The sequence below is a fragment of the Montipora capricornis genome, chromosome 2, assembly GCF_036669925.1.
Source record: "Montipora capricornis isolate CH-2021 chromosome 2, ASM3666992v2, whole genome shotgun sequence".
Classification (NCBI taxonomy): domain Eukaryota; kingdom Metazoa; phylum Cnidaria; class Anthozoa; order Scleractinia; family Acroporidae; genus Montipora; species Montipora capricornis.
Window position 1 is genome coordinate 8,893,853 of NC_090884.1, and position 15,249 is coordinate 8,909,101.

Consider the following 15,249-nt stretch of genomic DNA (forward strand, 5'->3'; position numbering starts at 1 on the left):
TTGTGAGCATGGGCTACCAAATTTCTGAACAAGTAGCCCTAACGGGTGCCTAACTTATCACAAGGTGATTCATCCTCACTTTTAATTAATTTATTCTGGGCTCTTGAAAACATGGCTTGGGCTACTAACTTTTAATGCTGGAAGCCCCAAGGGCTCCAGAAAATTTTTCTTAGGCAGCAGCCTTGCTTCCCTTCAGTTGATAGGTTGTGAAGTGGCTGTAACTTGTGGCTACCACCTTTTTCCAAGAACAAGCATGAAATTTTTATCCTGGGAGTGCCATTAAAAAGAGTTAGGTTTAATTCACTGAACAAGAAGTCCGAGTTTGTAGTATCTTTGCACTTTCTATAAATTTTTATGTTTTCATGCCATGGCAAAGGTAACACATGCTCTTACTTAAGGTTACTTCCCACCTTCTCGGGTGTCGTTCAGGAAGAATTCGTGCTCGCGCTAGTTTCAATAAAATCCTAACAAACTATACATCAGAAGATAGCTTCATAAATGTAGTTCATGATAAAAATATAGTTTAAGGGATTTTTTCTTTTAGTAAGCGTCAGGAGCCGGTAAGAGGTGAAACCATCGTATTTTCGTCTATAAGGGAAACTTTTTTAGAGGTATAACTTGAGCTACAGAGCAGTTTTCAATTGAGTTTTGGAAAACAAATACCAAAGTAGTTACTTCGACCAAGAGCCATAAAGCGAGTTTCAATCGAGTGTCGTAAAACCAAAACCAAAGTAATTACTTCGGCCAATCAAAAAGGAGGGAGACAATCCTGTAAACCAATCAAAAGTCCAGTAATTACACGTAGCCGACACAAAGCGCAGGAAAATGTGCACGCGAGAGCCACGATTGGTTTGGGTTTCACTTCTGATTGGTTGGAAAAATGGCACGAGAACTTTGAAGCAATCACTGAGTGAAGTAATGCAAAACCAATTGAAAGTAATTCGCAAAATTAATTACTTTCGACACGCGATTGAAAACCGCTCTATGGCTCTTGCTTCGACCAATCACTGCAGGTGCAAACAGAGCAATGAACCAATCCAAATTCGTAGCAATTCCGTGTAGCTTGCTAAACGCGCGGGAAAAACTGCGCGTGCAAGTAGTCGCGATCTGTTTTGGTTTTCCTTCTCATTGGTTGATAAACCAGTCACTAAGTGTAGCAAGTGCAATTGCGTAATTATTTTCGACAGTCATTTGAAAACTACTCTAATTAAGTATTGTTGAAATTGTTTTTTGATCAATTTATGCAATTTATTAAACGAATTATTATGTCAGTAAAAGATGGTTTTCAAGGGTATTAAAAAATGTGCAATCATGTAACTCGCAAATTCCAGATTGTAAAACTGATCATTTAGCATTCAATAAATTTAACCGACAAATTTAAAGGGAGAGTTTCACGTCTCTGCGCATGGGCAAACTGTCACGCCAGCCCATTTAATTTCATAGTTATTGAAGCAATGGAAAACACTGATGCAGGAAACGGAAATAATCCCATAGTAATTGATTACTCATTTGAATTGCTTTTGTAATCATTTCCTTTGTGTTATGAACCTACTGCATGCGAATAGACTACTCGTGCGTTATGACAACTCGTGCGTAGAATAAATTTTCGACCCGTACAATAAATTCGAGATCAAAACTAAATTCGATATCTTCTGTGTAAACCCGCAGTGTCTTCCACCAAATTTGGGCCTTAGTCATTCAGTGTATTTGCTCTAATACTCTCTGTGTTTAATTAACATCATCTGGTTCAGTAAGAAACCGTAAAATTACAACTGCTATCGCTAAAGCTTGGACATGCGCAAAACCCTGAAACTGTCCCTTTAAGTAAAGATAGTCAATTTTTGTTTAGCATTTTTGTTGCTTTTAGCTGCAAAGAATACACCTACTCGGCTAACTCAATGTTGTACCCAATTCAAACCCTTTGGGAATAAAACGTTTTGTTCCAGGTATTTCCATATCATTTAAATATGAATGCTACATTATCATGCAAATACAACACACAAAGAATCTTAGTCCCGTGAGATTTGAGTTGGGTACAACATTGAGTTAGTCGATTAGGTCTATTATCCGCGCAAGCTTTGAACTAGTGACAGTAAATGGTATATAAAATCGAAGCACGTCATGTTAATATTCGTGTGGTTTTGAATCTCTTCAATTTACCGAGCGTTGAGTTGAATTCCAGACAGAAGAAGTTTAACCATTAACAGACAACTAATAGAGTCACAATAACGTTTTAAAGTTCATCTAATCTCAAATATTATTCGTTGTTCACCTTGAAATTTCCCGTTTTACGTGCTGCACAAGTTAATTTGACAAAACTAATAGTCATCTGGCTTACGACAGATTTTACACCAACTAAATTGTGACGTAAAATCGAGAATAGACTTTCATCACATACGTCTCGTTTTGCTAACCTTTGAAAAAACTTATTCCAAGTGCTTCTAGATCAGTAGAGTTATTTTGATGTGAATGAACTAAAATGATACGGTATCCACAGGGAAATAAGGTGTAATTGTGTATCATAATTCAGTGTTATCTTGTTCCAAACCTAAATTTTGTTATCTGAAGTTGCTTTTGTTTGTCATTTTAACGTAATTAATTTGAAGTTTGCTTTTTAGTGTTGTTACCAGCGTCCCCAAACTACATGCTGAGACTAGCTCGGCTATTTGCGTGTGGTCTGTGTATCAAAGCCTATTTGGTGGATTAAAAAATGATTTGTGATTGAGGTTGTGGTTGGTTAACTTATAGGGAACATCAAAAGCAAAATTTCGAGGTGAACTAGTAGGACACGTTTGCGTTTCAGTTGTAGGATTTTTATTATTGGCAAAAGCAAAAAAATACTGATTTGCATTTATTAATCTCATAAAACTATATACGAATCTTATACTATTTAGTCTTGGGAGTGATCCTCCAGCGAGGCAGTTCAATCATTAGGAATGCTCTCTATCTCTGTAGAGGGTCTCTTAACACCTGTCCACTCGCCCCAAAGGTTCACTACTACCGTTTGAGGTCTCTTGTAAACTCGACGCTTAACCCTTTCACTCCCAATAGTGCCACTTATAGATTTTACTCTGTCTAACGCCAGACGATTTTACTCGTCAATGGGGAACCCCACGGGGGTGAAAGGGTTAACCTATGTTGAACACTTCGCACTCTTCAACAGAAAAACAGAAGAGGCAGCCCTACTTCAGACGGGGTGTACTTGAGTCGACTCAGATTCGATTTTAGGACGACTCATCCAGACAGCGAACCATCAAACGGAAGAAAAACTCAATGATCGCGAGATTGTAAAATGAAAATCCAGATGAAAATAAAAAAAGCAAATGAATAAACATTGGATTAGCGAAAATGACGGATTTGCTAAGGAAACTGTGATTTGAGAGCACATCGCAGAGAACGAGTGTATAGTTATTTAGCAACGATGATTTGCCTTACATCAATTGGCTAGGTCCAAATTTGTGAAGTACAGCGTTTAAACAAGGCCAAATCACAATTGAAATCTTACAGTCAAGGGACAATCTACTCCGTCTCCATTTGGGCAAACGAAGGTTCTTCTACTTCGCTAACGACGCAGAGGGCTGGTGGGTTTCCATGCGGATTCGGGACGCCCAGTGTTTCGACGTTACCCTCTTTCTCAAGTGCTGAGGCATCAAGTTTCGCATTGGCAGACTCATCAATATTGCTATGCGAAGAGATAAAAATTCCGTCTTTACCTTGACTTAAGGCAAGAGCGTCAATGGTTGTGCCATGTGGCAACTCTTTAGTAGAAATAGTCGAATCATCATCTGATTTAGGGCCATTGAGTTCTGGCTTGTCGCCGCCGTCAAGAAAGCCACTTCCACTCTCGGTATTTCCCGCACCTCCATTAACATCATCCGATTCAGCAACGTCCATTTCACTATCTTCCACAACTACACGATCATCATCTGGAGCAGCCATGGAAGGTAAACTGGCAGGATGTCCATTCTTAGTAGATTGTTTTTCATCATCCTTAAGTACCACAGTATCTCCTTCGAACAGTTCAATCGCCATTTCGATGTCGTTTGCTTCAACGTGATTATTCTCCAAGGCATGGTTTTGTAGTTCATCGCCCTCCTTCCTTAAATTATTAGCAGCCTCTCCCGTGATGTGTTCTGATTCCACAGTTTGAACTTCTGAGAAAAAAAAAAACATAATTTGAATGATATTATGCCTCGGAATGAAAAAAAGTGGCAAAATTAAGAAGAAAAATTTTAATGCACATTGCAAGGAACCTTACCCTTTTCGCCATTTTCTGTGTTTATCTGCCCAGTCTGTTTCTCTTGAGCTGCTTTCCGTTTCGCTAGTGCTCTTTCTCTATTCAGGCGAATGCGTTCTTGTTGTTCGGGAGTTAAAATAACCTACAAAAAAATGAAGAAACAAAGGAAAAATGAAATGGGGAATTAGCTTGTCTTGCGTTGAGAAACGAGTTTTTGAAGTTATTTGACGAAAGGGGAGTATGTCTTCTAAGTTCGTGCGACCTTTCAATCTTATTTTACCAGGAAAGAGGAGTGATAGAGATTTGTGAAACGTATAGATTCGCTCTGACGAAGGGCTAACGCTCGAAACGTCAGCTTTTAGAATCTCTGTACGGTGGTCAATTTACATTATCAACTCCGTTGATAAACCAAATTTTTGTATAGATTCTTTGGTTGCAAGTAAAATAATGTTTCAATAATGCTTCATGTTAAACCTGTGCTTTCTTTGGCTAAAACAGATTTCCATGTACCAAGAAAAAGGGTGGGTCCATCCCCAAACTCAAGACCCATGCACTCGTAATTGGAAAGCCAATCGACCACACCCCAAGCATTTGGTAACTTTCTGTGCCAGAGAAGTGGAGAATATCTTATTATCCTAAGTGAGACAGGGAATTTCAACCGGAAGTATTAGGTTTCATCAGAAACCCATAAGGGTTGAAACGTGTAACGGCCCCTTGTGTGCTGGGAAACAAGCTTCTGAATATTCAATTTGCTAAGTACCAAATTTGGAACAACAAGAGCGAGGGGTTTCCAAATATGGTACTTAGCACTGAAACATTCAACCAATCAGTTCGCAATGAATAATCGGAAGCAGTGAATGCGTGTTACACTTTTCAACCCTTATAGACCTCTTTCATAATGGCGGCCAAATAAAATATTCTTTTGTTTCAATGTTAATAAGCCCTACTAACATTGCTACGACGAGTAAATTTAAAAATAATTTTTGTTTTAAAACGAGGGCAGTAGGTCTAATTAACATAAATACAAAAGACTGTAAAAGTGGTCGCCATTTATGAAAGTGGTCTATGGGTTTCTGGTTTCATATGAATTAAATTTCTTTTTTTCGGGGGTGGGCAGGATTGATGTCCCCTATGACAAGTCCTTTGATGGAATTTATCAGTGATTGTATCGAATATTGTCTTACAGAGAATGAGCTGCAAAAACCTTTGATATTAAAGAAAATCTCCACTTCTTTAAACGATAACTTTTAAGCCATGGAGGCAAAGAATTTCAAAATTGCTTAGTCACTCTTTAGAATTTGTGAGCAACGTCATCTTCCCTGTTGTGATTGCTCTATTGTTCCGACACAAAGGGATTTTGCACAGTTATTTAATTAATATGGCAGCACCTGGGAAATTCAAAAGTGAAAAGAATGCAAATGCTTTGTTTGAAAAAAAAAAAAGATTGTAAACATTATTATTTTCCTGTGCTTTTTGGTGATTGTCCTTTTAGGGAGGAGAGGGTTCGTATGTTCCAATGGTTGGCACATTTGAACCACACAAGGCCATTTGTTTGTGAACAAATTATTATTTTTATCTCCTTTGTTATTAAACGTATCTATGGAAGTTGTCAGAAGTGATGCAGGTTTCATTATTTTTGTGAAAAATTCTCAATAACAATTTAAATTCAAATGGTAAGTGCTCCCAATATTTCTACTACGTCCAAAGCTACTCTTAAACATATCAGTTATTGAAGAAATTAGAATTGGATGCCCACCATTCTATTACTGGCCTCTTCCTGCACACCAAATGTTTGCAGCTGAAATAAGAGAAGAAAGAAAATTAATCATTGATGGTATCGGATACTTGGCCATAGCTGAACTCAAGGCAATATTGCTGGCCATGAGTTTCAAGGGCCAACAGGGACTGTAAGAACTTACACCTATCCTGTGAAGGATAGGTCTTTCTTCTTGTGTTATTTTCTATTTCACACCCTTGCACAGGGGCCACAGAGTACATTTAAAAGTGGGGAGGGGGGGTCCTTTGCTATTCACCTTGGAGCAACTCGCAAGAGATTTGCCCCCAAAAATATTGATACAGTAATCGTTGGAGGAATAATGAGTTTAAATCATCTTTTTGTGTTACCTCATCTCACTGTTTTAGTATATACTAAAACAACTATTCAGCTCAGTGTCAGTGGGTAGTGGTAGATATTTACCAGGCAGCTTTGCAGCTCAGTAAATATCCACCATTAGCCACTGACACTGAGGTGAATAGTTGTTAATTATTGGCATTGTAAGGGTACAATCAAGGCTGCTGCTTAAGAAAATTTTCCGGGTTCCAACATTAAAAGTTAGTAGCCCGAATCTTTTTTTTCAAGAGCTCAGAATTAGTTAATTCCAGCTGGGATCATATTTTCAAGAGAGTGGGGATGAACCAAGTAAGGCGCCCGTTCGGGCTACTTGTTCAGAAATTTGGTCGCCTGCGCTCACAAATAAGGCGCCTCAGGCGACCGTTAGGCAGCATCCTTGGGTACAATAAAAGGTACTGATGTCACCCACAACAACAAAAAATAATTTTGAAGTACTCACATTGTTATCCACAGCTCCACCACCTTCCTGTGATGGTGCTTCATCCGTCCCATTTTCGTGAATTTCTGGTGATGAAAAGAATTAATACTGATACATCTATCACCACTTCTTGTAGATCATTAAAGGATAACAAAAGATAAAGAAGGCGTTAGGAGCTCCGGGGTCATCAGTCGGTCAGTTACATGTAGGTGGGAGGGAGAAAGACCCTGCATGCATCCTTTAGAAATTAGAATGCTGCCTTCCTGATGTCATACTGTGCCAACTGTAAAACATTAGCCAATCAGTTCACACTGGAAGTAAATATGGACTGAGGTAAACAGTAAGCCAGATGTTGTGTTGGTGGTTTTCCAATGGCTGAAGCAGAAACTCCCCAAAAAATGCGGAGGAAGGAAGCCTTTGCCAGAAAATCCTCACAGCTACTGCAGATGCTGTAAATCGTGGACCGATGTTCTGTATGGTAATTTGTTGAAGTCCATTTCAATGGAAAATGTGTTTTGTTCCTCTGGGGAAAAAGGTTGATGGCAAGATTTCAGCACACCAACTTGACACAATGGGAATCAAAATGAAGAAAAACCCTTTCCCTGTCAGATCTCCACTGTATGTGACTTGTAGACCACAACCGCTGCCAAATTTGGGTACAAAAAAGAGGTCTATCTTAAAGGAGAGCGAGCAATCGTGCCTTGAGCACCTAAGCTGGGTACGCAGGGTTGTTAGCAGGCTATCTAGTACCTGTTGAGGTAAAATGATGCACTCAAGTCCTGAGTGAGCTTTGTGCATGTGCACACTTAGTATGCTTCATCTTCACACACAGGGACATTGGGACACAGGGACTTGTTGAAAACTCCCCGCGGCACAGTTTTTTGTAAGCCTGTATGCAGGGCTTCCTGTCTGTCGGGATACATGCTTTGTGGTGAGATTGAATCAGGTACAAGCTGAAGTGTTTAGTGGTCTGGCATAAGAGAAGGCTGTGGCTTTATACTAAAGTAGCCAACATTTGGGAAGGTGGTAACCAGGCAGTAGCCACCAGTGGGTATTTTTACCAGGAAAGATGGGGTCAAGTACTTGACCATGATATTGTGTGATACAAACAGTTGAAAAATCAGACTTTTCATGAATCCTATGGAGAACACAGCTAGAATATCCTTTCCTTCCAGCAGAGAACCCTTGCATCACACTACAAGACCTTTAAAGTCATGGTAAAAATTGCAACATTTTAAGATTTCATAACAGGTATTTCTAACCACCTCATCTCTGTGATGCACCATTTTGCAAAAGCTGATTGATGATGACATCACCAAGTAATTAAATTTCAGCCAATCATTACTTTGTCTTTCTAATTTGGATGTGGTATTGGGGGAGTCAGGGTGATTTAGTGGTCATCAATTGTGCCTCCTACCTCTGTGACCCAGGTTCAACTCTGGCCTTGGGTCATATGTGGGCTCAGTTTCAGTCGATCTCAACCTGACTCCGAGGGTTTTTCTCTGGGTACTCCGGTTTTCCTCCCTCCTAAAAATCGACTCCCAGTCAATTACATCTGGCTGGGTTTGCAGTGCTCCGAGATCACACATGGATCATATGGCGGCAGCCGTGGGTGCCTTCACATGCATTCAGTCCGATCCCATTGAGCCGGTTGATCATGAAAAGTCCTTGTAGGGATTGGTCAACTAAGCGCACATTTATATTTACATTTACATTTACAAAATTCTTAAGGATGCACGCAGGTTCGCTTTCTTTCCCTTCGCCCAGTCCTCCATCTTTCTCGCTTGCCAGGTGAAGAGAGAGCCTGCTCACAGACTATCAGTCAATCAGCCTGGCAACGGGTGATTTGGTTGGTTTGTCAGTCACTGATTCAATTATATATTCATGTACATATGAGGAGGTGGGCGGTCAGACAAAGTCATTCTGTCAGTCATCTACTTCAATAGACAATTAATGAATCAGTCCAAGAGACATTTGGTGAGTTGGTCAAACAGACTGCTAGACAGTCCAGCAATCAATCAGACAGTGTACCAATCACACAGTCAGACACTTTGTGCAAATAAATGGAAAATGATCGGTAAGCCAATTCTATCGCTTGTTATTCAATCAGTTGATTATTCAGAATTTGTCAGAATTGGTACCCCACTTCAAGTGCCGATTGGTGAAACTTTTTGATGGTAACAGATAATTTTTATTTTTCACTTGTACCCCACTAAGATTGAAAAACATAATTTAGTACCAAGAAGTCCCTTTGCATTTGCTTCAGTAGCACTTAAAGTATCATCAGCCAGTCACTCAATCACAGATCTGGGATAATTGTGTTACATATTAATTTTTTTTTCAGTTGGCTGTCCATTGTGTCATTTGCGGCCGGCTATTCAGCCTAAAAGAAAGTGTACTGTAGTAAGTAAGTCCGCCCTCTACTCAACTATCGGTATTCAGGGTAATTTATACTGCTTGGAGATGCCAGGAAAATCTGAGAATTGGCATGAGAATGCATCCCATCCAGGGGGGAGTATAAATACTCCTAGTCGCTTCATGCTAATGAAACCGGAGATAAGCGCCGGCCTGATGAGCCTTCTGGCTCGTAAGCGGAGACTTTATGAGAATGGAAGTGGACCCACACAAGGAAAGACAGAAATATACATGTGCAGTCAATCAGTCAGTCAGTTAGTGAGTCATTCAGTAGGTAGAGCTGTCAGACCTCCTTTGACGATTATCACTCTGGCCTCAAATTTTCACGCAGTCCGTCGACAGGAACTTAGGATAGCCAATCAGTTGCTTGGTTGGTTTAATGCCTTGCTAAATAATCTGTACAAAAACTACCCGGTCAGATTTCAAATTTTACACTCACCTTGGTTGTTTGGTGCAGTTTCTGTATCAGATCTGTCCTCGTCATTTACGGATTCCTCTTCACCTCTCCTCACTCTTTTGATGCAATTCTTTAAAGATAAAAATCTTATCATGAATGTAATGTACAGTAATGTAATATAATATAACTTGTTTACCTATTAAAATGGTAGAAATGCTGCTAAAGGGAAGGGAGGTGTTCAATAATTATTAAATTATTATTAAAACTCATTAATAATTCATGAGCCTAACAGTCTATCAAAACATTGATAAAACGTCACATGTACATGTATGAGCTTTACATCCTGATAAAACACTCCTCGTTAGTATTCTTTATGTAAAGAATACTAATAAGGCATAGCTTGTTTTTCTTGTATGCTAATATTCACCTCTCACAAATTGAACCATTGTTTTGAGTCCAGAGAGACATGCTCTTTGTGGAATGTTTTTTCAGCCGTTCAAAAAACTCGAAGCACGTGTTCTATCGGGTCTAAAAACACTGCTGCTCGTTTTTTAAACATTACTTCTTGTGGTAATTTAACGACGGGAGATTTTAATACGTCTTGAGCATGGATGGTACAAAACCTGGACCCCCAGCTGGACTTTCTTCTGGATCCCAATTGAGAGAAGAAAGAAAACAATAGATGGTTTTCACATTGACGTCAAATTTTAAAATCAAAATCACAAGGTCTTCTAAATTTTTATCTAAAGGAGGTTGGAGATGACCTAGAAATATATCTTTTTTCAAATTTCCAGTTCCGTGATGTCTGTTGTTTCGCAAATACAGCATTTAGAATTCCAAATTGTCACATTGCATGATTGAAAGCTATTTGGTCGAAAAAATGTCTATTCCTATGAATCTCAGCAGTTTGAGCATTTTCTCATGATCAAAAAGTAAGAGCTTTCATCGCAAAGTGAACTCCAGGCCCCAGTTGTTCAAACTATGTTAGCGCTATCCACTGGATAAATCACTATCCAGTGGATAAGTCATAGCGAAACCAATTGCACTATCCAATGGATAGTGATTGATCAGGTGGATAGCATTATCCAACTTTTGAGCATCTGGGGCCAGATGTTTCGCATTGATTACACAATGGTGGACCATATGGTGTCTCCATACTAAACTCTGTAAATTTGCGTACAAATGCAGGAAATGCTTAGTTAAAAGATTTGTTTCCTACAACATTCCAAGTTCTTGGCGTTTTCATCGAACAATTTCAATTTTTTTTGTTGCATGACAGTGAAACTATCTATAGTTTGATGATACAAGGAGCAAAATGAAAAACAGTGCAGGCTTGCACCTTTGACAACAATCCCTTACGTTTCGAAGAAAAATATCTTCTTCTCCCAATTAGAGAGCTGCCTCATTCGTTCACTTCAGGCTCAGTCATTCAGGGTCATACAACAGTTATCCCAGACAACATCACAATGGTCAAATCTTTGTAATCTGTTATCAGGTCCAATTTTGAGCCTCAAAATAGAATAATTCCAGCTGAAGTTAACTATCTCACCTGAACAAGCTTTTTGGCACTTAAATTTTCAACTTGTTCCACCACATCCATAAATGGAAATTTTGGAAACAATCGATGAGCCCAGTGTTCATATCGCTGCATCAAAAGCTTTAGATCTGACACCTGATAAAAAAAAGTAACATACTCCATTGGCAATTATCAATAACTATCATTAGTGTCCCAATACTACTGTACCTAATGTTCACCCACCATTGAGTGGGGCAACAAAGCTAAGTTATTTAGTTATTGCACTCAACAAAGGAGAAGACATGCTAATTATTGTGTCAGTCCCATGTGATCTTAGCCTGTGAACGCAGACGTATTTCCGGCGGTCAGAAATACTTCTGGGTTCGCAGGCTAACGTGCTGTCCCTCTGGTATCAATCAAGATGCCATACGATTTCAGCATTCTGCCATCTTGGACTGGCTGTCTGTCTGGCACACATGGATGGCCAAGGGAAAACACCAATTCCCTTAATTTTTTCTTTGTCAACCAAAGTTAACCTCTTTTGGATGGGGTTAATACATGGATGGGCCGACTGTCCGGTAATACCTCAAGCTGTACACTCCAAGGATTCACACCACTTGGCTATCCAGCAAGAATGGCTATGGATATTGCACTAAAACACATGTATTTTATTTTTAATAACACCAAGATAACAGTCAAAATGCTTATAGTGTGATATCTTTATTACTGTACACTAGAAAAGGGTACAAAACGATTCTCCCCAAAATATACAAACTACTTTCAAATGCCTCATCAATGACAAAACAAGAATCCAATGAACCGCAGTAATCAAGGATTACTGCGGGTCACATTATTTATTTTACCTCATGTCCCTTGCCTTTAAATTTAATGTCTTCACAAATATGTCTCAAAGCTGGAATTCCACGATCTCCACACAATCTAAAAATCAGCATAGAACTTTATTATAAAAATAATCATCCACTAAACTTTGGAGTGACTGCAATCAACGCAAATAATGAAAAGTGACAGTCCGGATTTAAATCAAATGTTGATTTTGCATGAAAGAGAAAGATCAGAGCACTCCTTGGAGAACCAACAAGCTGCGGGACACTGGTTAGTGGGGACTGCTCTCACTGCTTCAACCCTGCTATCCACACAAAAATAATTGTTTACTGAGGGGGGTGGGGGGGTGCTAACCCTCAGATAGACCTTTTTGCAGATACGGCGGCCATTTTGGATTTCCATTGTTTTGAAAGACATTATGGGATGCTCAAGGGGCAAATACATACCTGGGTATCCCATAATTGCTATTTGACACAATAGAAATCAAAATGGCTGCCGTATGTGCAAAAAGGTCTACTGTGAAAAACTTCACAGGACTTTGGCAAATTCTCAAGGCTCATCAACAACTTTTCAAACTGTTCAAATACCTAATAAAGATACTTAAAGATGAAGACATTTTAACGATCTTGAAAGGGGTCATCAAGGAGCTTGAAGGGATATACAGTAGTGAATATACATATTCATAACCTGATGCGTTATAAACGAAAGATCCAAGTAAATCTGAGAATCTGGAAGTGAGAGAATTTCAACAAATTACGGATCTTTGTCAGTTGACGATCATCTACGATTTTGACATTGAATCATCTTTGACAATCCTTAAAGATCTCGACAAAATTAAAAAAAATGAAGATCCCGTAATTTAAGTTCTGCAAAACATCCTCCTCGAAGATCTATACCAGGGTCGATTTGACCAGACACGGTATTTCTCTGTCCTCTAATAGCTACAGAGTTTAATCAAGCAAAAAGCTGGGAATTTACCAGCTCTTAATTCTGCAGTTACATATTAAGTCGATCGATGTGGTGAGGAATATGTGGACACCATGACCATCTACACAAGTAAAACAAAAATAAATAGCCTCACCTGACTTCGTCGAGTTTAGGCCTTGGCGATCTGTTCACTCTTCGCTTTTTATGAGGTTCCTTCTTGTTGATGTCGCTTGCAGATTGATCATGTTGATTTTCCGCGCCATCATTGTTCGTGCTATCGTCTCTTTCTGGCGACAGAGGCGGTAATGGCGGTGGAAGACTGAAGGGATCATCGTCATTAAACAAGTCCTGAGCTTCCCTTCCTTCGTTAGCATCATCGCTCGTACATATTATTCGATGCCCCGACATTTTTCCTGGCAGAACGAGAGATCGTGTTGTGATCTTTGTCTTTGTTGATCAGTTTTCCCGCCAATTTGTTTACACTTCATGTATGCTAGCACGTACTGACCACTAATAAAACCGAGTTGAGACATGCTGAATGGCGAGCACGAAGTGAAGTTTAGCGTACAAAGTGACTAAACTACTTACGAAATGAATTTATAGAAGGCACGTCAAAGATAATATCTTTGGATCAGAGCGTACTCACCTAATCTTCGTATGACCATTTTCTTCTCAAACTGTCAAATTTGAACTTTTTCGTGTTGCTGTTTAATATCCCTTGAGAGCAGAAACTTTGGATTAAAAAACTATTTGGCAAAGCATTATGGTCTTAAGTAAAATTGCGCCATCATTTAAATGACTTATTTCCGACAATATGTAGAGACCATCCTAGCTTCCCTTCATTTCTCAACAGCTCGAGTTGATTTCGTTGAATTTCTAAAAGTTCTTTATTGCCTCCACGGGCGTAGCTTGCTTGTCAAAAGCTTATGACATAAGACGGACAGGGTCGAAGACGGGATGCCCAGCCCATCGAAACTTTTAAGGAGGGAACAGTGCTTCAGAATATGTTTTCATTTTCCTGAACATCGATTAAGTTGCACAGTTTTAAATTCCAACTAACGGCTTCGCTTTTACTGTAGTGAAGCATTGTACTGGAACGAGGGAATTGGTCACATCATTAGACCTTAATGTTAGCATTTGTAAACAGTTTTTTTAATAGGGTTGTTTTTGTATTGGTAAAACAATGACCTGTGACATGTGACCTGTGTTTTGTACATACTTCTGATTTTCAATGTGCAGCAACTATTTTAAATTTGCAGCAACTTTATTTTATTTGCAACTCTTTAATGTGCAGCATGTCCCTTGTGGGCCACCGTATTTTTGTCATAAAAGCAAGACAATTCAACTTTTAGCCTCACGTTACTCGTACGCAATGCTAAATTCCCAATAGCGAATCTTTTGATATCCTTGTTCCAAAACCACTCTCTCTAATCCAGTTCAGGAGATCATCAAGTGGAGCCTCCATCTCCATTATAATTAATTCCTTGAGTCAACCCTTTCTCGAGTAAATGTATTTTTTTCAGGAACAAGTTTTTTTTCCGGGAAAAGTGTCATGTTCCTCTTGACGCTGAGATAGCTCTGTTTTGATTGGCTTTTACCGAGACAGTGGGCGTGCTGAATTATTTCGACAAAGAGCCATAGAGCGAGTGTCAATCGAGTGTCGTAAAACCAAAACCAAAGTAGTTACTTTGGCCAATCAAAAAGGACGGAGACAATCCAGTAAACCAATCAAAACTCAAATAATTACACATAGCCGACACAAAGCGCGGGAAAACGTGCATGCGCGAGCCACGATTGGTTTGGGTTTCACTTCTGATTGGTTGAAAAAATGGCGCGAGAACTTTGAAGCAATCACCGAATGAAGTAATTGCAAAACCAAAGCAATTCAATAACTACTTTCGACGCTCAAATGAAAACCGCCCTAACAGTTTTCTCGGGGAAGCACGATAACCCGTGGTCCTCCTCTTAAAACAAGAAATTGTTCCGGGTGTGGTGGGAGTCCAAATACTGGAAGATATGGAATTCAAGCAACGATTAACGCGTTCGTGAAAAGCAACCCTTCTAATCATAGTTAATAGAGGGGAATGGTTTGGAAGCTCGGCAAACATCAAAGGTTTAGGTTTAGGTTGGAAAGTCCACGACCGTGCACAATCTTTTGTTTTGAACTCATACACTATGCATGAATTACGTAACCAACACGTTTCTATTGGTTAGTTACTCAGTACGGCGTAAACAACTATTGTGTTTTGTGCACGGTCAAGGCCAAAAAAGAGAACAAAAACCTACAACAAAGAAATTTGACGGGTTTCATATCCATTCCCCTCTATTAACTATGTTGTAATTAAGTAGACGAATAGCCACTCTG

The 15,249-nt window shown here is 39.4% G+C and overlaps 1 protein-coding gene across 2 annotated transcripts; it reads right to left on the reverse strand.

Moving 5' to 3' along the window:
* Positions 1 to 2,838: 2,838 nt before the first annotated feature.
* Positions 2,839 to 13,363, reverse strand: LOC138038722 (TIMELESS-interacting protein-like). 2 transcript variants are annotated; one of them, XR_011130290.1, is made up of 9 exons: positions 13,039 to 13,363; positions 11,978 to 12,053; positions 11,148 to 11,270; positions 9,641 to 9,728; positions 6,808 to 6,872; positions 5,994 to 6,035; positions 4,259 to 4,379; positions 3,134 to 4,154; positions 2,839 to 3,035 (listed from the first exon to the last, which is right to left on the reverse strand). XR_011130290.1 is itself a non-coding variant. In XM_068884759.1 (8 exons), exons 1-8 carry the CDS (start codon positions 13,290 to 13,292, stop codon positions 3,520 to 3,522), a joined length of 1,404 nt encoding a protein of 467 aa, XP_068740860.1. In that variant the 5' UTR covers positions 13,293 to 13,363; the 3' UTR covers positions 2,839 to 3,519. The 2 variants fall into 2 exon arrangements, 1 of the variants encoding a protein (XP_068740860.1); XM_068884759.1 differs by having other exon boundaries at positions 2,839 to 4,154.
* Positions 13,364 to 15,249: the final 1,886 nt, after the last annotated feature.

Bases quoted from the DNA above. Each gene is read 5' to 3' on its own strand.
- LOC138038722 (XM_068884759.1), bottom strand. From the start codon at position 13,292: ATGTCGGGGCATCGAATAATATGTACGAGCGATGATGCTAACGAAGGA. The intron at 12,054-13,038 runs GTGAGGCTATTT...GCTGATTTTTAG, and splicing joins CCTAAACTCGACGAAGTCAG to ATTGTGTGGAGATCGTGGAA. The intron at 11,271-11,977 runs GTAAAATAAATA...TTTTTTTATCAG, and splicing joins TTAAAGGCAAGGGACATGAG to GTGTCAGATCTAAAGCTTTT.